Source organism: Saccopteryx bilineata, chromosome 3, assembly GCF_036850765.1.
Source record: "Saccopteryx bilineata isolate mSacBil1 chromosome 3, mSacBil1_pri_phased_curated, whole genome shotgun sequence".
NCBI lineage: Eukaryota > Metazoa > Chordata > Mammalia > Chiroptera > Emballonuridae > Saccopteryx > Saccopteryx bilineata.
The window spans coordinates 87,947,470-87,970,826 of record NC_089492.1 but is presented as its reverse complement, the minus strand read 5'-3'; the positions used below and the strand labels follow the sequence as shown (position 1 = coordinate 87,970,826).

At 42.4% G+C, this 23,357-nt stretch overlaps 1 protein-coding gene across 1 annotated transcript in view; it reads left to right on the top strand.

The window, feature by feature from the left end:
* ALK (ALK receptor tyrosine kinase) overlaps positions 1-23,357 on the top strand; it is a 690,142-nt gene that overhangs the window by 174,603 nt on the left and 492,182 nt on the right. Inside the window, exon 2 of the mRNA XM_066266820.1 lies at positions 18,900-19,019. Within this exon, the coding sequence (XP_066122917.1) occupies positions 18,900-19,019 (120 nt within the window). The remainder of the gene's footprint in view (positions 1-18,899; positions 19,020-23,357) is intronic.

Sequence of the window (23,357 nt, the reverse complement as noted above, 5' to 3'; positions counted from 1 at the left end):
AAAAAGCATTGTTCCAGTAATAAACATTTGAGACTTTTACATTGAATTTTTCCCTTTCTTAATGCACTAAATATGTTACTTTGTGATTTTTTTTTTTTTTTTTGTATTTTTCTGAAGTTGGAAACAGAGAGGCAGTCAGACAGACTCCCACATGCTCCCGACCGGGATCCACCCAGTACACCCACCAGGAGGCGATGCTCTGCCCATCTGAGGCGTTGCTCTGTTGCAACCAGAACCATTCTAGCACCTGAGGCAGAGGCCACAGAGCCATCCTCAGCGCCTGGGGCCAACTTTGCTCCAATGGAGCCTTGGCTGTGGGAGGGGAAGAGAGAGACAGAGAGGAAGGAGAGGGGGAGGGGTGGAGAAGCAGATGGTTGCTTCTCCTGTGTGCCCTGGCCAGGAATCAAACCCGGACTCCTGCACGCCAGGCTGATGCTCTACCACTGAGCCAACCGGCCAGGGCCTACTTTGTGAATTTTTAAAAAATGATTTAATGGCTTTTACTTGATTTTAATGCTGCCCATTCTTTTTTTTTTTTAATTTTTTTATTTTTATTTAAAATTTCTTTAAACATTTTATTTATTGATTTTTAGAGAGAGGAGAGAGAGAGAAAAAGGGGGAAGCAGGAAGCATCAACTCATAGTAGTTGCTTCTTATATGTGCCTTGACTGGGCAAGGCTACAGTTTTAAACCAGTGGCCTTAGCATTCCAGGTTGACACTTTATCCACTGTATCACCACAGGTCAGGCTAAACTTATTTATTTTTTAATTGATTGATCTTAGAGAGAGAGAGAGAGAGGCATTCTTTTGTTGTTCCATTTAGTGTGGTTAGCTCAGTGTTGTCCTGAAAATTTTAAATACATTATCAAAATGGAAATATGTAAGGGTAATTTGACATGAGCATGACTTCCTTTTTTTCTAAACTGGATTTTTTTTTTTAAAAAGGCACATGCTTATCTTAGTAAATGAGAAAAATTCAGAAAAGTATAAAAAAAGAAAATAAATGACCAGACAATTGATGTTAATTGGTATATTTTCTTTCAGGTATTTTCTTTGTATATATTTTTTACAGAGCTGGGATTATATATATATAATTTTCCAAACATGTAATATAAATATTTCCTTATGTTGTGAAAAGCTCTTTGAAAGCATTATCTCTAATGGCTTCATGATATTCCATCATGGAAACAAATTAAATACATAGAGTTTGGTGTTTAACAGTGAAAACTCTGGGGTAAGGTGGCACAGGTTCTGGTCCTGATGTTTCCATGGGTTAGATTAGCTTGTGGTTTCAGGCCAATTACTTAACTTTTCTGTGGTTCAGTTTTTGTTATGAAAAATGGAATATTCATTACCTCTATTTTTTAAGGTTTTTATGAGGAATACATAAGATAATTAAAGTAAAGCTTAAACTAGCACCTGGCACATAATGAGCATGTACTAGAAGTTTTTACTATTATTTTCCTAATTATTTTAACTATTGCTAGATATTTAAGTTGTCCACAATTGAGATAGCATTTCTTATTGTAAAATTACTGAAGAATATAATTTTTCACAAAAATTTTTATTTATAACTTCAGAATTTCTTTTAGGGTAGAATCAAAGTCAATGGTATATACACTCTTCAGATGCACTTGTCTACGGTACAGCACAGTTTGTTATTCTCAGCGGGGAGACAGTCACGCCCAAACTAAAATCACCTGTGGCACTTTCCAGCTCTGCTCTCCTCCTCTCCCTGCCCATCCTCATCCTCCCTCCCTCAGATGACAAGAGAAAGTCAACATCTCTAGAGCTTTTGAAACTCTTATTCTCCTAATATCTTCATAGGTAAACTGAGGATATCACTATGTATTTCCTAGAGTTATTGTGATAAATAAATAAAATGATGCATGTGTATAGGGCTTTATACACAGTAAGCACTCGTTGTTAGCCTTTATTATGTTATATTATAAATAAATAAATTTATAATTTATATTCCTTCTAGAAATGTGTAAAATTATTTATTTTATTACCCCTTTCATATCAGTGTTGGGCATGATTATTTTAAAATGTTAGGAGCTCTGTGTCTTTATTTTAAATTAATTGAAACTGTTTAAATTATTAACTATTATTTTTAAATGTTTTCTAATTCAGTAAGCAAAAAGTAGTATTTCAATGTTTTGATTTGCTTTCCTTTGGTTACTGTTGGAGTTGAATTTTTCTTAAAAATTAATTAGCCATTTGTATTTCTGTATGTGAGTATGTGTCAGAAAGAGGGAAGTTGAGAGAGAGAGAGAGAGAGAGAGATCAGGATTAATTTATTTTACACGGGTCTTGATTTTGTACTTTCACTTTTGGGGGTGCAGGGGATGTGGCAGTGTATTGCTCTTTTGATAATAAGGATGTTGTTCTTAGTCTGACCATTTATTATCACTATTGAACTAGTTTTGTCTCCTTATGGTCAGTATATGTTTCTAAAGGTTTCTAAGTCATCTATTTAATTATCCATTTTAGAATTTTACCAGAGATCATTGTGAACATTATAAGTCAGTGGCCCCTGAACTCCATCTTATTTTCCCATTAAAAAAAAAAATCTGAGAACATTAGTCAATTTTCTATCTCTGGCCCAACTTGAAACCTTCATGATTATTCAGAGCTTCCCAAAGGTGATGGGATTTTCTGCAGCACTTTTTGCTTGGACTTGAATGTGGATGGACGGGATGACTATAAAGAGCACAGATAACTGGATTACAGTCAATGAATCTGGGACCCATGATCAGAAGGAGGCTGACACCTGGGCCCAGTCTTTGTTCTATGTCCTTTGCCCCTTCTTGCTCTTCAGGTTTCCCCCACTCACCACTCCCCTCCCTGACACACACACACACACACACACACACACACACACACACACACACACACACAGAGTTGGGTCCCTAACTTGTTTTCCCATGACTGAGTTCTCAACTTGGTAACATGATTTATCTTTACTGGCTTCCAGACTGACAAGGTAGCTGACACTCTCCGTTCCTTGTGAGCATCAGACCTTCAAGTTCAGGCCATCTACTGTTAGCCTCTCTGATGTTGATTGGCCAAGGGTCTATCAGGATCTGTAGGCCAAGCTCCCCTTGCCACCTGTCCTGAGAGAGTACCTCTAACTCCTCCGGTCCTCTCCACGTAGCCCTCAAAAGCTGCCCCATCCCTGTAGCTATTTGGATGCCCACAAAACTCATATTCTCCCTTGCAGGGATCATGTGGACTTTTACGTGAAATTTTAGAATTCAGACCACATAATGGCTAGGCCCAAATTTTGTCCAGCATTTACTTAATTTACTATAATGATAATAAGTTATTATTTATGGTAATATAAATAGCATTTACAGAACACTAACTCTATGCTAGGCGTTATGCTAAGATGTTCATAAGCACTCTCTCATCACATCTTCAAGGCAAGCATGTAAGGTTGGTTCTATTATTGTTCCTGCATCAGAGAGGAAGAAAGCAAAGCTTAGAAATATTATAGCTCACCTAAGGTCACACTGGTGGCAGTAAGTGTTGGACCTATGAGTTGATTTCCAGTCAACCTTATGTTTAGGCCCATGATCTAAACTCCAAGATGATATGGCACCATCTGGGATTCCCCATCTGACTTCCTCTTCCTAATCTAGTTTATAATCCCTTCTATTTACCTACCTGTCTCTACAAACAATGACAGTTCAAATCTGGGAGAGATGCTGTCTGCCATTTTATTCTTCTGGGGTGATATCAAGTTTTCTCCTCCCTGATCCCACTTGTAATTCCTGCATGACTTCTGGGGAACGTAGCTGGGTTACTCTTCATCAGTGGCTCCCTTGTAGGTAGCCAATTGCATGTCTTCTCTTTGGTGTCACACTATCCTATTGGCTCTGAGTGCATTTCCTTCTGCTCACTTCCTGGCTTCCTTGCTGCTGTCCCTGGAAATCTGCTTCACACCCTAGCTTCTCTCTATTTCTCTTATGTTCATTCTGTACTGACAGCTAGCCTGTGAGTTAGGAGCTCTGTGTCTTTAGCTTTGGGGACTCTCTGACATTAGCAGCTCAGAAGCATGCCTTCCTCAAGTCTTTTCACTTCAAGAGTCACATAAACCTATTGTGGATATAATTGCTACTGATCTTGGATAGGAAAACTGCATAGATTAGATCTATAAATGTAGACAGTGAGGAAACCATATATAGAGCTTCTAGGGTGAGTGCTAACAGTTATTGCGTCCCATGCCCCTGTCCAGTTCAGAGTCTGCACCTCCAATATACTCTCAGTGAATTTCAATGTACCTCGAAAAGTAAGTTTTATATCTGGTTATTATATTCCTCTAACTTTCATATTCTGATTACAACAACTTCTCAGTAGTGGCATATTTAATAGTAACGGTTTCTACTATTTGCAAATGTCTCCAAATTCATGATATGCAGCAAATTGTCATTTTGCTGAAATAAGAATTTGAAAGTCTCATACTATTAGGCTGGGTGTGGTCACAAATTACTTAATGAGTGATTGTTATTTTATGCCTCCTGTGGCAGTTTTATGAAGGTAACGATATGTAACAGCACTATTCAAGGATGTAGGGATTCCAGAAGTCTACACATATCTGCACAGGAAACAAGTGTTTACCCCATGTGCAAGGCCCAGGGCAAAGTGATGCTTCCCCTCTCAACCCAGTGCGAATCTGCTGTCAAATTTGAACAATTAACAGGGAAGTGACTTCACCTTTCTTCAACACCTTTCCAGGTCATTGTCAGAATGTTCCTGGAAGTCAGGCAAGCTCTCTATGCAGTTGTTAGCAATAAAAGTAGTATTATCCAATTAGCTCATGTTTTATTCACTTGCTCCAAATATTTTTAATGCTTACTGCTTCTCTTGAGGTAGATTGGTATAGGGCATGTTATCCTGATGATAATGAAAGCCTTTGGTTTGCATTTGGAGATACAGTGGTACCTTGAGATACAAATTCAATTCGTTCTGTAACCGAGCTTGTAAGTCAGTCAACTCGTATATCAAGCTGCCTATACTGGACCCGTGCACCAACACACCAACTAGCGGCAGCTTCCTGAATCACGACTCGTATCTCTGAATTTCGCTCGGATCTCAAACAAAAATGCAGACCGAGTCGCAGCTCATATCTTAAAAAAATTTTGTATGTTGGTCTGTTCATATCTCAAGGTACCACTGTATTTGGGAACTCTGGAAATATTTAATGTTCTGTAGATACTACTTGAGTATAACTTTTACATTTCAAATATAACCTTTTATTCAGCAAGCGAGAAAGCTTAGTTCCAGATATCCCTGGTAGAGCAGCCATGGTGCCCCTGGGCTCCCAGAATCGCCCATGACAGCAAGACCTGGGAAGTCTTGGGGAGAGAGAGTGTCACTTGCGGAGAAAGAGTCCATTATCCTGAAGCCACTCCTGGAATCATTGTCGAAAGCAATTTCTCAGAGTTAATGCTCAAACCTTAGAAGGCTCCTCCTGCCATTATGATTGAAGGGGCAAGGGAGGGAGCCAAGCCATCTTGGTCGGCAAGTGTCATCAGTCATGATGAGCCACTAATCCTGATGAGACTTCTGATAAGACTCTGGTATGATGACAGATGAGGCCGTGGATAACAGTTAACTCAGTCATTTGTAATCATTACTTTTTGGCCATTCAGTAACCATCCTGTGAAATTATTTTCTGCATTTCTCAGAGTAGAAAAAGGAGCCGAGCTTTTACCCTGTTTCTCTGGTGAAGCAGCCCAATAGCTACAAATGTTTGAAGGGAATGTTCTAGATCCAACTTAAAACCCTTCCTCACCCAGATTACCTGCACTGTCTCTTGGCAGTGTGTATTGGTTATGCATGTGCTACAGATGACCAGCAGGTGTGGACAAGACACCCTTCAGCACTCTGGGAGGCTGGGTTGGGCCAGGAGTGGCTGAAGCACTTGGTCCAGTTGTCTCTAACTAGATAGCTTCTTTTAGTTACCCCAGTGGGCCATACAAGTATTATTATTTTCTCTGTGTGTCATAATATGAAAAAAGGTTAGGAAGCACTGACTTAACCTCTCTGGTTTTCGTTTTCCTCCTTTTATTCAGCAAGCGAGACAGCTTAGTTTCAGATATCCCTGGTAGAGCTGCCTTGTGCCCCTGTGCTGCCCAGAATCACCAATAAACCTACTGTGGATATAACTGCTACTGCTCTCGGTTAGGAAAACCGCATAGATTAGATCTACAAATGTAGACAGCGAGGAAACCATAGATAGAGCCCCTCTGTAAGTGGGGCTTTTAAAAAATTATCCTACAGGCTTTGCTGGTTAGTTCAGTCATTTCAAGTGTTGTCCTGAAACACCAAGGTTGCAGACTTGATCCCTACTCAGGGCACATATGGGAAGTGACCAGTGAGAGCACAACTAAATGGAACAACAAATGAATGGTTCTCTTTCTCTCTCTCTCTCTCCCTTCTTCTCTCTGTTTCTCTAAAATCAATCAATCAATAAAATTATCTTACAAGACCATTGTGAGGATCAAAGACTTGAATGCATGTGAGGGGGCTTTAAGAGCTTCCATACTTTTATTAGTTGTTATTACTGGCCACAGAGAGATAGGACTGTGTCTCCAGTTTACCGTCTTTGACTGTGCCTTTGAGAGTGCTATAGAATACCACTTGTTTTTTAAAGTTTATTTATTTTTAAATTAAATTTATTGGGGTGACACTGGTTAACACATTCATATAGGTTTTAGGTGCCCAATTCTACAACACATCTCTGTACACTGTATTGTGTGTTCATCCCCTCAAGTCAAGCCTTCATCCATCATCATTAGACAGACTTATAGATAGAGAGCAGGCTGACCACTGTCGCAGGGTGGGCATGGGCTGGGTCTGGGGAAGGGGGATGGAGGGATTGATCAGAAAAAGAGAATGAAAAGATAAAAAAAATATGGACATGGACAACAATGCGGGAATTCCACCTTTAAAAATCTCAAGTCATGAAATCAATGCACTGCATCTTTTATTGAAGTATAGATTTTGTTTCTTGTGACTTCCTTTAAGGCATCTACTAAAGCAGAAATCCCTTGCCTGCCTGCCCAGTGATGCTGAGGATATAGAGCATCTTCCTTCCCTGGTCTATCTGCATTTACTCCCCAAACTCTCTCAAGTCTACCCAGGCTCAAGCCTTTCTTCCCACTAAAAACTGGCTTTGCTCCCTCTTAGCCTGTGTTGCCTTTAAATGCAGGTCCATGCCCCGGGCCAAGAGCATCTTTAGTTTCCATGGTTTCAGCATCTGTGCTGTAGGGTATAAGCTGGGTGGTGTTGACCCCTCAGCTAGTTCTGAAGAACGACTACGCCTCTCTCCTCTCAGCCCTGCAGACAAAGAGATCTCATGGACCGAGAGGAACTCCCTTCTGTCCTTCTCACCAGGCCTTAAGCCAAATGTTACCTTGATAAATGTGTGAAAACCAAGTCACAAAACAATATACCATAAAATGTAACACTTGTTTTGTTGGTGCTGGAGGTATGAATCATATTTGATTTCTTCTTTAGGCCTTCCTGATTGTTTCAGATTTTCTATAGTGAAGCTGAGAATGTATTAAATTATATTTTTAAGGGATGCACTCAAGATGTGTTTCATGAAGGCAAATAATAGCCTGACATACCTTCATACTTGCTGGCTCAAAATTACTGCCTCTGCTTCCAGAGCCGGGAGATGGGAGGGGTGGACGGCGGGAGGGAGGGAGAGAGGCAGCAACGTGGGCCATTGAATCTCCTCTCTGCAGACATTGCTCTGGCAGCAAATTCCAGAGAGCTTGTCTATGTGGGGGCAGCTGGACTCCCATGCTTTCCCCAAGGTGTTTTATGGCCTTTTCACAATGGTACTTTGAATAACTTTTTAGTTATTCAAAGATGATTTCTCTCTCTGCACTTTTCTTCTGTGTTTCTACCCATTCCTTATCTTATGGTTAGCTTCTTCATTATCTCTGCTTTTAACCTCCTCCTTCTTTTTCTCTCTTTTCCAGCCCCCTTCCTTAATGCTCTTCACCTAATATTTAAAGCCAAATAAAGCATGGCGGTGAGAAAGAAAGGATTTGATTATGTTGCATGGGCCATGGGGGCTAGGGGGTGGGATACAGAAACAGATTTATCGTTTGGAGCTAGGTGGCTGCAAGAGTGGTTCCAGGGCCAGTTTTATCCTTTTACTTTTCTAGAAGGTAATTTAATTTTCAGATTTGTAACAACTGACATATAGTCATTTAACTTCATCCTTAAGGTTAGGGGAGGATTGCCTGAGAAATTGATGCTTAAGCTAGGTCCTAAAGTAGATAAATAGAGTAAACTAGTTAAAGAGAGTGGGACGGGATGGGAATCCAGGGAGGACATTTGGCCTCAGCCAGGAGGATGCTGCAGATATCTGTGATCTAATCTGTCTTTCTGCTGTGTGTAATTCAATGTCTCTGTTCTCCGGGGAATCAGCATCATCTCTGAGAGCTTCTGAATTAATCAGTGGCATCACTGCTTAGTCCATGTACCAGGGATCCTCAGTAATACCTCACCTTTTTTGTTGGTGATTTAGGAGCAGGTGCTCTGGACTGAGACAGACTTGGGCTTGAATAACCCCTGCCCTGTCTGACCTCCTGCCTCCTCCCAAACCCTTTGGCTAGTTAACTCTACTCTTTAGGACCCCAGCTCAAGCCTCAGTTTCTCAAGCAGTCCTCCCCTAGCCTTGATGATGGAGTCATATTCTACCTTTATACATTCTCATAGGATGATAGATCTAGCCTTTACAACACATCCCAACGTTGGGACACTGCAGGATTTGTGAGGTTGGACTGCTGTCTACCACCCTACCACACTCTAAGCTTCGCAGCTTATCAGCTCTAAGAGGGCAATGTTTAATTCTGCTCATTAATGCATCCTAACTGCCAAGAACAGAGCTTGGCACATAGGAGATACTCAATAAGTACTCATCAAATGAATTAATTACTCTTAGCTCCATACCTTTTGACTGTAGGACCTTAAGCAAGTTATTTAAACTCTCTGAGTCTCAGGTCCCCCAAGGAAATGGGGATAATTATCCTTCATTCAGAAAACTGTGAGATTTACATGGACAGTGGTTGTAAAGCACCCAGTATGGGGCGTGTATACCTAATAGGCACACACATGAAGTACTTCTTTCATCCCTGAGTCATCCAGAGTAGAAGTTTAAAGATTTAAAGACTAACTACACATGTACAACTATTTCTTTCCCATCCTCCCTTTCTTATGACCTTCTTCCTTGGTACGGTGAGGCACAGAATGAAGGGTCAGATCAGATCCTTGATTTTTCACTAATGAAGATGACCTTGGTAAAGCATTGGTCCTTCCTGTGTTTCAGCTTCCTCATATATGTGATGAGAAGACATAGATAAATGGTCTCTACAGTCTTTCCCGACTCTCCCCCTGGGTCTCTGCACAGGGGTCAAGGGTAACACTGACCATGGTTATTCTTCTCCATACAAGATGAATGGAAGCCAAACAGAAATGCAGCATCAGAACAGAGAGAAGGAAATTAGGTTATTGGCCTATCTATTTTTAATACAAGCCGAGTTTATTTTAGTAATACAAGTGAAGAATGTTTTAAAATATTTCATCGTGACAATGCCCTTTGGTAACAGCGCAAGGATTTCTGGTGTATCTTCCTTCAAAAGAGCCTGAGGGCTTTGTACATCCTGTCTCATTAATTCTCAGAGTGTCCCTAAAGTTGGATAGGAAAGCATGATGAGTTCTGTTTTATATGCAGAGAAACAAAGCTCCCAAAACATTAAGTAGCTTACCCAAGGTCGCATGGTAACATCACTGTTCCCAGGAACTCAGGTCCCTATCTGGCACACCAGCCTGTTAGAGCATTCTGCTTCTAGTCTCGGGAAATGTGCCCAGCCATGGGTGAGGTCCTGGTTCTGAGCAGTGTGATATTTGAAGTGTGGTTTCCTGGAGGAGAGATGACTCTTTTCTGAAATGAGAGAGGCGACAAGTGGATAAAGGGGGATTGAAAAGGTTAGAAGTTAGTAGAAAGTTTTCCCCTCTTTCTCTCCTTCCATCCCAAACATTCTTTCCCTGGACCAGCTAAGGCCCCATCTCAAGGGCCAAGCGTTAGATTTGGTTGCCATGGTAACAGTGCTAGCTGAGCTTGAGGCTCCAGAGAGCCAGGTGCATTGACTGGAGGTGTGCGATTCTAGGTCACCTTTCTGGCTGACCTGAAGGGATTCTGTCTTCCTCAGTTAGGAGAATGTTGCAGGCATTTGCAATCTAATCAATCTTTCTGCTGTATTTAACTCGGTGTAGCTATTCTCTGGGGCAATCAACATCATTTCCCAGAGATCTGTGTGAGAGACTGGCAATTCTGGTTGGGCCACGTATCAGGGCTCCTCAGCCGTGTGTCCTATCCTGGTTCTCACTAGCTCTGTGACAGGGCAGTTGGGCTTTCTGGGCCTCAATCTTCCCGTTTATAAAAGGGGTCAACTAAGAGGACTGTTGTGAGGATTATGACAGTGAATGGCGCTGAAAGGCCTCTGTGAGTCATCGGTCCCGATGAGCGTGTAATGGTAGCTACTCTTCTGTGCTCGCTTATTCTTGGGAAAGTGAGCCATGACCTTCTCTTTGGTCACCTGGTAACTGTCTCTTCCTAAATTGAAACATCAAGTCCAGAAAAGGCCAGTTGTTTCTGGATAGTTTGTAGCTTCTTGTCTGACTTTCCCAGAGACTGGGGGCCTCGCTGGCAGATGGTTATCCCCACAGGCACTCCCTTGCTGAGAAACGGCTTTCACTGATGGACCTGGTTTTCCAGGCTGCCAGGTCTTTGTGTCACTTGCAGTATATTAATTATTTAGTGCCTGGTGAAGCTCTCTGAGATCACAAGATAAAAGGCCTGGTGGCAGTTCAGTGTCTTCCTTTTGATTATTATTCTAGTCAACATATATTGGGGGGAGAAAATAGACTTGAGGTGACAGTGAAGTGAATTTCTTAAAGAGTACAAGCAAGACACAAAAATGAACCCTGAACTGATAGTCATGTTGCCCTGCTAATGGAGGGACTCTGGCCTGGTGTGCGTGTGTGTGAGTGTGTGTGTGCGTGCGTGTGTGTGTGTGTGTGTGTAGAATCAGGCTACCTGGAGACTGATAGCCTCTTAAGTGCCCTCTTGGGTCAGTACAAATGTCAAGTTAGTCATCCTTTGCTGCCACCCAGACACCCTGAGAGCCCCCCTGGCTAGGTAGGTAAGATCAGTGACCAAGAATACTTGGAGCAGAGTTCCATGCAAGAGGGGACACTGCAGGGTTCACAAGCCAGGCAGGAGCACTTGTTTGGGAAAGTGAGGTCATCTCTACATAAGTAAAAAGGTAGCAACTTGGGACACAAATTCTGAAGGGGTGGCATCAAATGTTACATTACCTTTATTATCTGGTAGCCTATGTAGACATAGTCAAGAGATGCCTCTGATTTGACCCTGACCTTGATCTTGGGAAGTATATTTTATATGAGACTGAACAGTGACCCCCATGAAAAGTTTTTCTCTACTTTCTTCTAAATATGTGAGCTTGAGATTTGAAAGTGAAATTAATATGCTATTATACTCCATTGTATTGGGATCAACCAAAGTAGCTTCAACAACTTGTTTGATAAATGGCTTAAATGTCACTGTCATAAGTGACAAAAAGCAGTGGCGGTTAAGGAGGCAGATAGGCCCAGTTCAAGTTTTGCTTTGGCTCACACTGAATCCCAGTTCGACTACTTTGATGAGGCTTCAGCTCAGGGAAAATGGAGAATCTTGGAGAAGGTAAGATTTGGATTGGCCTTTAAGAAAGGGTAGGATTTAGGAAAGCCAGGGATGAAGAAGGACATGTTAGGCAGAGATCAGCTTGGCCAAAAGTTTGGAGACTAATGAATAATTGAAACCATAGAATGTGATAGGATCCTGAGTGGGGAAAAAAGGCTGAAAAAGTAAGAAGTGGCCAAAATGTGAAGCTTCCAATTTCAGCTATTTCCTCTATAACCACTTTGTTATTCCCTCTTGGTGTGGGTCTGGTCTACCCTGCAGGTAACCCTCCTCTCAAGGGGCCATGGTAACAGTTTCCTTCCTATCACCCTCAATAGTCCTTAATGCTGAGCCTGGGGAGGAGTGCTGCCTTTATTAGCTGACAGATGTGGCTCACCATAGAATGAACTCAGTAGGTATACACAGGTTCTTTTGGGGTTGGGGAGAGGCAAGAAATATGTCAAAATGATGACTTTCGACCGTGTAAGAGAATGCTATACCAGATAATTTTTGCTTCAGGACTTGAACTACTGAAAGAGTGCAGCCCTTCCCTGGCAGAGCAGGAGTAGGGCTTGGAGGAAGGTAAGGTGAGGCAGGCATTTAGTTCCATTCAAATTCCGCCCCTAACACTAATAGCTCCTCACTGAATGAGCCAGCTGTGGGAATGTGAAAGCCAACTATGGAGACCTGACAGTGCGTGAATGGGAGAATGGGAGAGGACCCTAGTGAACAGCTAGCTCAGCTCCTCATTTTCCAGGCCTAGAGAAGGTGTGGGAGGTCTCTGTGTTTAGGACAAAGGCCACATCTGCTAACTCTCCTTTTTTGTTCATTCTGAAAATCATCTCTCTGTTTTTCAGACTAAATCAACAGCCTGTTACAACTTCAACATCACTGCTGACTCTAGTAGTCATATAAATTTACTGAGAAGGTTTCTTTGGCTAAACAGGTACAGGAAAACACAGTGAATACTGAACCGGTTCCTAGGGCTGCCAGCCCCAGATGGGAGGCCGCTCTGTGCACCCGGCCTCGCTGTGCCTGCTCACCACCACCGTTTGTGCCGTTCGGGCTACTATTTATTTGGCCACATTAAGCTTTGCTTTGTGTGACACAAAATCATTGTACAAGAATGCATTATTAAGTGTGTTTTCAAATAGGGGGGAAAACTAGCAGGCTGTCACTGATTGTTTTATTGTTGGAAGGAAAATAAATAATTAAAATGTGTACAAGGCAAGGCAGGAGCAGTTCCAAGGACTGTTTAGAAGAGAGGCTTTTTTACATTTTATTGATGTAGATTTGTAAAACATGCTTACTAGTAAACCCAGGGCATTCATGTAAATAACCATCGCAAACCCATAACTTTTTATTCTTTATGCCAACACACGTATGATATATTCACTATATTATGTACATTGGCTTAGGACTAAACAGACACAGAATGAGACATGTAAAAATAAAGACTTGAAATAGAGATATTGCCAACTGGCTTGACATTGGGGTAGCAGAGATGGTGGACAGTTGGCAGAGCTAAGAACTAACTACTAAATAATAGAGAACCAGCTTTTTGGGAGCACTTTAGATTTCTGGATATTGTATTCAAGATCCCAGATATAGGATATGAATCAAGATTCCCATTTGTTTTAGATTCTGAAGCAGAGATAGGAGCATAAAACTTGAAGGATGGCATGACCGATATTTGAAGAGTACATCATGCACACATTCTCATCTGGCCCTTATAAAACCTTGAATGTTAGTCAAAAGCACATTGTTCTCATTCTTATCTTTGTCAGAGCATTGGGGTTCCACAGAATATATGATTAGCCTACAGTTCAACAGCTAATTAGTACTAGAGCTAATAATTTTCTCAAGGGCTCTGGTTTCATCCATTTGACAAGTATCTATTGAGTGCCTACTATGTGCCAAGCATGGGTTGTAGCAGTGATTAGTAGAGAAGATACACAATACAGAAATTAATATAAATATATAAATATTATATAAGAAACAATAACTGCAGCACAAGGGGATAAAGAGTAGCTAGCTCGTGGAGAGTGATTTTTCCCCACAGGGTGAGAAGGAAGCTATTTCTGAGGAGGTGACGCCAGGCCGAGACCTGGGTGGAGCGAGGGGATGCCCATGTGTGTCTGGAGGAAGGAGCTTTCCAGGCTGGGAGCACTGCCGTGGAGTGTGCTCACGAGTCTGAGGGACAGCAAGGAGGCCGTGGGGCTGGAGCTCCATGAGCAAGGGAAAGATGGTTGGAAATGAGGTCATGTGAAGACTTCAGGGGGAGGCAATGGCAAGAAATGCAAAAGCTGTTCAGGGCGGAAGTGTCGACCTAACTGCTGAGTGGAGAACCCCCTACAGGTGAGCAATAGTAGAAGTAGGGGCTCCCATAGCAGCAGTCAGGGTGAAAGGTGATGTGGAAAGGATGAGAAGGGGTAAAATTCAGGGAAAGCTTTGTTGGTGGATTGATGTGGGGTGTGCGAAAGATTCCCATTAGGTTTTTGGCCCAAGCAATCACTTTCTGAAATGGGGAATACTTGAGATATATATAGGTGGTGTGATATAAGTGTTTATTTTGCATGTGTTAAGTTTGAAATACTTATCAGGCAATGAAATGAAGACTCCAAACTGCAGTTGGATATACGTGTTATTGTTCAGTGGGGAGAGGTTGGGCCTGGAGATAGAAACGTGGTAGCACTAGTATTTAAATTCTACTTAAATTTGTGAAACTGAATGAGATTATTTTGGGAGTGAGTTTAGATAGAGAAAAGGCCCAAGTTTCCCAATTTTTAACAATTATCTAATAATAAAATAGAGGTCCTCCCATCCCCTGAATAAAAAAACAAAGCTGAGTTTGTCTACATGTCAGGCAAGGAGAAATTCACTCTGAGTAGTTCTCTAAGGAAGAGAAGTCAGAGTTGTAAAGCCATAGGAAGGGGGTTACGTGATGGTTATGCTAATTCAAACTGAACATCAGCACTTTGGAGAGGAGAGAGTGAGTTTATAAGTCTGTATCTGACTGATTGAAACAAGTCTCTTGTTAGTTGCAGTCCACGAAGAGTCTTGTATCCTGGGGTCGCTTGGAATTCATGGTCTTTGATGTTTGTCTGCTGGTTCAAGCCACTGTAATGAAATACAGCGTTCAGCCATGAAATCTCCTAGACACTTGCAGCTGGAAAGTGGAGAATGTTCGTTTTGTACAGCCTGGAAAATGGGAAGGACCTGGCAAAGAGTAGTAAAGAGGACCTGGCACCGAATTAGGAGGCAAGGACCATGGCAACCAGAGACCATGTGGTCACCAAGATGTGAGGAATCCAAGAAGCAGGGGTGGTTGGCAGGGTCCAGTGCTGCTGAGAGGTCTGGTCAGATAAGGACTGAGAGGCGGTGTCCATTGTATCTGCAACTTGAGGTTGCTGGTGACCTTGACGTGGATAGTGGAAACAATATTTTACTGAGTAAAAGGGAAAATGGGAGGGAAGAAGTGGAGACAGGAGCGTCGACAAGTCTTTTAAGAGATTAATCTGGGAGAAAGAGCAGGGTAATGGGACAACAGCTGAAGGAGACTACGAAGGTCAAGGACATTTTTTCTTTCTTTTACTTACGATGCATATGTTTGCCGCAGATGAGACTGACTTAGCAGAGAGGGAAACTGTTGATGTAGGAGAAAGGGAGGACTATTGCAAGAGCAGATTCCTTGAGAAGGATGAGATTAGCACCCAGTGGAGAGGCTGCCACTACTCACGAGTACACAGTATAAAACAGGAGAAAGGGTAGAGTATAGAGAAATTGACACCTGTAAGTTGGTAGATTTGCTTCCCTTTTCTCAATGAAATAAGCAAGGTTACTGGCCGAGAATGTGAAGAAATGGAGGGAACCATAGGTTTGAGGGGGAAGAGGAAGTTGGAAGTGGTGGTACGGAAGAAAAGGAAGGTATATCCAGATCATCGGGGAATGCGGTAGGATTTCTGGGCAGTCCTGCGAGTTCTCCTGAGGTTTGTGGTTACGAATTTAAAGCAAGACTTGTCAGCATTGTGACGCGATGTATTCCTCCTCCCTTTCCGTTTCCCTCCTCTCCCACCACCACGTTCAGCTGCGCAGGACAGTTGTGAAGGAGGAAAGAGGCTAAGGAGTTGCATTGTTTGCAAGGGAATTGTTATGGTGGCGAACCCCGGATTCTACTGAGGACGTGAGGAGGTGGGGCACTGGGGGAAAGAGTTGTGTCAGGAAGTTGGGGTTTCACTCTGCCTGCACACCCTGCAGTGCCAGGAAAGGGCTCGGGGGGTGGGGGACCCTAAAACAATGTTACCTAGCCTATCAATAACGCCCTCAAGCCAGAGTACATTTCTTTGCTTTTCTCACTTCCAGTGGTGGTGGCAGTGGCCTCAGGCCTTGGAGAACCTGAAAGCTCATGCTTCCACTTCCCTCTTTGCTTTCCTTTCTCCCCCTCTTCCCTAGCGGCCGAGATACGCCCTGCTTCAGCCAGCGGGTCTTAATTCCCACCTGCATCCCATACGCGGTTCCGGTCAGGCCCATTGCACTCTGATAGTCACAGTTTCAGAGGGAGGCACCAAGAAACAAGCCTTTCTCTGTGCACGTGGCTGCATCTCCCGGCATCCCTTTCTCTACGCCGGGGTGGAGATGGGAGGGTATGAATGTGAAGGGACCACGAGCCCCTTGCCTGCACTTGTTACCTACAGAGGTACTTCCTTCTTTATATTCGAAATTTATAAATACTCTATGAACCTTGACTAGAACTCACATCCAGTGGTTTTCAGCCTTTTTACATTTGGGAACCAGTGAAAACAGGAGAATTATTTCCAGGACCGCTAAGGCAGTAATCACCCTGTGCATAGTGAATTTGACTAAGATCATTGGTTAACTCTTTTGTGGATGGGCACAAAATTTCTGGTGTACCGATCCATGGACCAGCAGTTGAAAGACACTGCAGCATCTGTCTCAGTGATTCTGATATTGGAAAACAACTTCTTTCATGCTGGCGTGTTTTCCTTGCGCGTTTCCTTATCAGGAGGCTTTGGTCGATCTCTCTGTTTGTACCCCTAGCCTCATCCAGTAAATCACCACTTACCTTCCTCTGAGGATCATGTGAGCTCAGCCTGCTGGCAGAAATTCTAGGAGTTCCTGTAAGGGCGAGATAAAATTTCTGCTTTCTCTCCAGTATTCAACTTCGAAGAGGCCCAATAATTTATTAGCATTTTTTGATACAAAATGCTTTAAGCTTATCTTTAGGGATGACCCACAGTGACACCCATGGTTTTTTACTGGGCCATGATTCAGTCCTCAGAGCCCTTTCTTTTGAATGATTTCAGATATTTTTCTTTTATCCCTGAATATATAACCTGGCCCTTGTCCATATTAAAAGTCATCTGTCATTCTGTGGCCACTCGCAGATTCATAACTGCTTTCTGAAGTCTAGCCCCATCTGCTTGGTGCTTCACATCCAGGAAGAAGTCAATGCCATTCCCAAACTATAGTTTAAGAAAAATGACCTCACTCGGAAATCAGGAAATATAGCTAGGCTTAGTCTTCCTGTTGCTTCAAAATTACTTAAAATTTGAGCTATGCTGATGACTCAAGCATAGAAGTGCGAATTTTTATTCACATGGAAGTCATTGTGGAGGTAAGTTGCCAGTCTTCTCAGACCCCTCACACTGTTGTCCTGTTTTGGAGCATGCTCAGTGGTGACCTCTGACCTTAGCCCTTGCCCTGTAGGGGCCCTGAATGTCCCCAGGGCTGTAGAAGAACACCTTGCACTAGTGTGTGAGGGTCCATGAAGAATGATGAAAAAGCTGTGGGTGAGAGCATCAGGCCAACCTGGTCCCTTGCCTGTTTGTTGGATGGCCGTGGTCAGAATATCAAACCTCTATCCACAGTTTCCTGGCTACAAAATGAGGACCAACAATAGTACTTATTCACAAGGTGGTTGTAGGAAGTGAATGTAATCACACATTTAAAGCACTTAGCATAGTGCCTGGTCTGTATGTGTTCAATTCATATCGTTAATTATTTTAAAGTCTAATAAACTCAAGCCTGCCTCCAAGTAGACCTATCCGGCCCCGGGCCTCACCTCTCAGCCCCATTGCCCGTTTCTAAAATAGACGTCTGCAAGGGTGAAATGAGGCGGCTTCTCTCTGAAACTTACTGACATAGCTCCCAACCCCCTTCAGTGCCTTTCCTCTGAGCCATTTTGTAGAAATGCTACCAGAAAGATGTATCTGGGCTACATGTTTATTTACTAAACAGAACTTATCCTCAAACCCTTCCTTCTTTAACAGAAAAAGCTTTGCCTGCCATAAACATTAGCAAATAGTGATTGAGTTGGGGATTTCAGGGAAGAACCGCATAAGAGCATGTAATGCATGGTGATTTGATTTGTAGATTAATTTAATTGTTTAAAATTCTAATAAACTTAAGCCTGCCCTCAAGTAGACCAATTTGGCCTTGGATGAAATTACTTTTCACCACACAAACCCACTTGAGGTACTGTTATGCAAAGGGATAATATTGCCTTTGCTCCTTTCCTCTCAATCTTTTTTTTCTCTTATGCAAATGAGAAACTGGAATCCTCTGGGGCTTTTTGGACTCTTGGCTCTGTGGAAAAACCCCATCACCTTGCTTTTTTTTTAAATAACATAATTGTCAAAAACTCGTAACTTCTGAGTGCTGTTTCAACCCTCTCATTGATAAAAGAATAACCCAAGCAAAGAACATTTAATGAAGTTACAATTCTGAACATAGAGTAGAAGCATTATTTGGATGAGATGAATTGAAGTTCTCTAGACAGTTTCACAAGTTCTTACAGGCAGGATAAATAACCTTTGGATTGAACTAGTGAGCCAACCCATTAAGTAGCCTGGCTTCTAGTTCATCTCCCAGAGATCTTCAGCATGGTCTCGATCACAAGATTCAGGCTTCTTGGATTTGGCTACCCTTGGTAAAAAAATGTACATTAGGATGCTAAGGTCAATTCAGTGTTCTAGTGGCTCAGTCTTTTTCCCCTCATTTCCCAATGGATGTCACGAAAGCCTTTTATGAACTTTCTTTTATAAGAGTGACAGCTAAAAGACACATTCCCGAATACATGGATTATTATTCTCTTTGTTTTTATGTCCAGGTCCCAGCTCCTTAGAGTCACCAACAAATCTGCCTTCTTTTCCTCCTGATTCTTTTGCATGGAATCTGACCTGGATAATGAAAGATTCCTTCCCTTTCCTGTCTCATCGCAGCCGATACGGTAAGTAGAATTTTGATAGTTATTTGTGGTGCACAATCGCCATCTTAAAATTAAGGAAGCTGTGAATTTCAGTTTGTTATCCATCTTCTTTGTGGATTCCTCAACCCACTCTACACAAAGGGAGTCTTTCTGTGTCCTTCGTCTTCCATCAGCACCAGACTTGTCCTCTCCAGACTCACATTCTGTGTCCTGAAGGAAATTAATGGCTTTGTTGCTGCCGTATCTCTTTGCTCCCAGCCTTTATGGTATTCCCAACATCCCCTTGCCAATCATTAGATGTGATGCTTATTTGCATTTTGCAGTGATTTTCCAGATAACAGGGTTCTAACCCATGAGTGTTTCTAAGGATGATGCTTTCTTGATAGGAGATTGTTATTATGAGGGTTGCAGGTCTTCTGGGCCCCAAGATACCTTGAAGGTAACTAACCTGTCCCTAGATATTATTTCAGGTCACTTGATTCCGCAGCAATCTCAGGGGTAAGGAGGCCAGGCCCCATTTCTTTTTTACAGATGTAGAAACTAAACTTAATAAGATCACACAGAGTAGATTCTCTAACTACAGAACTGGAATTCTTCCCTTATGTCCACCTTGTCCCCCAGGGTCTGCCTGCTCAGCCAGGTTTTATCCTAGGAGCCCGCGGAGAGCCATATTTAGGTCATAATAGGATTCTTTATTCTCTGTGCTCATCCTGACAGCTTATAGGAGCTGAGCCTCTACAGAGGAAAGAGCAGCTTTGGAGGAGAGCTGATGTATTTCCAGGTGGACATATTTTCTTTTCTTGAACTCCTCTAGAGTGAGCCCCATGAGGGCAGGCCCTAAGCTGTGTTTGTTCCTCACTTTATCTCATCACATAGAAGACACTCATAAAAGTTGTGCATGGGAAATAAAAGTAGAAGGCTTCCAGGGATGGAACTCACTCATCAGGCCAGATTAAATTAAGTTTTTATGAACCCAGTGCAGCTCTGAGTTCTAGATCCCTTCTGGGTGTGTTGGCTTATTCCTGAAACTCAGACTCTGCCCTTGGGCCTGAACTTTTTAAAATGCACCTAACAGAGATCTTCCACTCGCTGCTGTCCCTCATCCATTATGCAGTTAGTCTTGGTTAATATTAGCTATACCTTTCATTTCAAATTAAAAAAAATAAATACATCAAAAACCCTAGGGCAGTTTAGGATTATACTCTGCTGGGATGTTTCCTGCTAGTCCAAAGCCTCCCTCGTGGGAGAGGAAGATCAGTAGTTGTCAGGAGATCCAAGATAAGAATCACTAAGTGATTTTATTTAAACCAGACACTGAATGTCATCTTATAATAAGAGCAAGTGTCTATAAATAATTGAAATCTGGTCCTTTGTATCGTTATTGCCTTTTAATCAGATTTGTGATAAAACTTGTCTTTGGATAAAATGTTTGAAGTCACTCAGTATCTCTACAAGATGACAACTTTTATAAAATGCAGACTGTCCAAAAAAGGCAGGTTTACCTCCTGCATGACACAGAGGGCATTGCGCTGGTTCTCGGTGGAGTGTCCAGAGAAAAGTTGCAGGTTGAGAGGAGAAAGTCACCAGAAGTTATCTAGCGGTTGGCCCTGATACCTGCTTCCTCTCCCCGGGCCTCATCTTCCTCATCTGTAAAGTTAGTGTGGAGTAGCATGCCGCCTTGGGGCAAAGGAGTAGATCTGGAGGATTCCCAAGGTCCCCTTCAAACACTTCTTGTCACCTAAAATCCTCGTGATCTCCCTTCTTGAGAGAGGGGAGGACCCAAACCATTGGCCAGACATAGCCCAGATGCTCCATGGGGATGCCAGAGTCAGCACTGCCATTGCTGCGACTCACAGGGAGGGAAGAGCTAAGTGTTGGTTGGTGGTTCCTTGACTGAGGGCAGTGGTAATTTCAGAGCCTCTTCATCATCTTAGTATATTTAATGAGCTGAATTAAAGACCCACCTACCCCCACCACCATCTCTGTGAGCCTGTTTAATGCCAGATACTGGAGGCAATATTAATACAACACTGAGTAAGACTTACTCCTGCTCTCTCAGAGCTCAGAAGAGAGAAATAATTCTGTAGGCAGCTAGGCTCATTGCCACAAAGATGCCCAGAGCACAAAGGTGGAGGACACACCCTGAGACCCACTGCAGAGCAAACAAGGCTGAGACTCCTGTCCTTTTAAGGATGTTTGTGGAGGCTCAGTGCATATGTCTCTATAACCAAAGAGGCCACGAGGCTGGGTCAGTGGTGATAAATTCATACCTTTCAGCTTCCTACCATGAAAGACATTTTAAGAAATGTTAACAACTTCATTAATTTTAAGACCTCAAACTTGGGCAGAGAAATTTGACTGGAAAATTGCCGCCTGAAGGGATAGTTCTTTAGACAGTGAGAAGTAACTAAGTCTCACTGCGGGCACTTGTGTGATAATGTTTGGTGCCTGGCTGGCTGTCTGCACCTGCATTCTGGGAAGGAGTCATGAGGGTTGACAAGAGTAGGCGTCAGCAGCCTGACCACAGGCATTGAGACGGACAGTGGCGGGCCAGCCCTCTCCGGCAAGCTGCCCCGTCTTGAATTGAGTATAACTTTCTTTTCACCAGTGTTTTATGAGAAGAGAAGACGTGGAAAGAGGCTAATAAGATTTACTCACCCCCAGCTTATAATTATCTGTTTGAGGAAAAAATTTGACCTACCTTTTTGAAGTCTCCCTTTATTTCTTCTAATTTACTTTGGGCCTTTTATGTTGTGTAGAATATATTCTCTTCAGTGACATTTGGTATCAGATTTCAGTTCTTTCTCGCCTCTTGTCTTGAATGACAGGAGCCTGCTAATTTTATCATTGACAAGCAGAGAGCTGCACAGTCATCCCCCTAGGCTTTGAAGGAGGGAGGACATCTGAAGAAAGACTTTTTTCCTTTTATCACCAGTTCTTATGCCTTAGGACCTATTTATAGGCTTGACTACAAAGATTGGTCCCTAACTACCTACCCAGATAAAAAGCTGTTCCATCCATCCAGTAGTTCCAGGTGCTAAGAGATTAAGGCTACTGTGTGTGTGTGTGGGGGGGGGGGGTATCAATAACTCACTGGGAACCCCTGAGATCTAGAGCCACAGAACAGGTGGTATCCTGCCCAATTGTAATTCATGTTGACCCACTCTGGGTGTGGGAAGAATCAGATCAACATTTAAAGAGAATAACATAAACCAAAGTTTATGGACCAGATGAAGAGGAGAAATAATTTTCATGTATATAAAAAAAAGTTTAATACTTTATGAAACTGTTTTATACCCTCTTTCTCACTTAAGCTTGTTACAAAATCATGGTGGGTGGACATTATTTTATATAACATTTTTTATAGAAATGTAAATTGAAGGCCAAAGAAATTTATTGATGTGCCCCCAAGTTATGGAACAGGTGAACAGTTAGAAAAGACTGAACTCATATTTTCTAACTCCGAGTTGAGTGCTCTTTCCACCACATCACAAAGTTAATTCAAAGTAAAGTCTGCTATTAATGAGAGGACTCTCATTTCCTAGATAACCTATTGTTTGTACCAAATGACAAGTTTGATATTTAAGATCTGGGGTGCTATAGGACCAAGACTTGATGACCATAAATTGAGACTGTCCCAGGCAGGCTAGGTAATTTACCTCTTCCTAAATATAGGTATAGGCCCTTTGGCACCATGGTCCAACTTATATCCTCCAGCATAGACTATGGTCTCTGTTATTTGTTGAATTGTGGCCCCCCAAAAGATATATTGAACTCTGAACCCTTAATACCTGTGAATGTGATCTTATTTGGAAACAGGGTGTTTGCAGATGTAATAAAGTTTGTTCATACCGGATTAGAGTGAGTCCTAATTCAGTATAACTGGTGTCCTTATAATAAGAGTAAACAGACACAGACACACAGACACACACACAGAATGAGCACCATGTAAAGATGGAGGCAGAGATTAGAGAGATGCACCTACAAGCTAAGAAATGCCGAAGATTGCTGCAGGCACCAAAAGCTATGAGAAAGGCATGGGACACCTTCTCCCCTAGAGCTGCCAGAGAGCATGGACCTGGCGATACCTAGATTTTGGACTTCTGGGCTCTGGAACTGAGAGAGAATAAATTCCATTGTTTTAAGTCCTCCAGTTTGTAGTACTTTGTTATGGTAGCTCTAATAAACTAAAGCAATTCTTCATTCCCTAGTCCTCCAATATCCAGAGCATTAACTCCTGGAAAAGAAAGCTCCCTCTCAGCACCCTAATATCAGAGTACAACAAAGTCACTTTTGGACTTTAAATAAAAGTTCTATTAAAACTTTCTCTGCTTTCAAGCCCATGGGACCATCCAATTT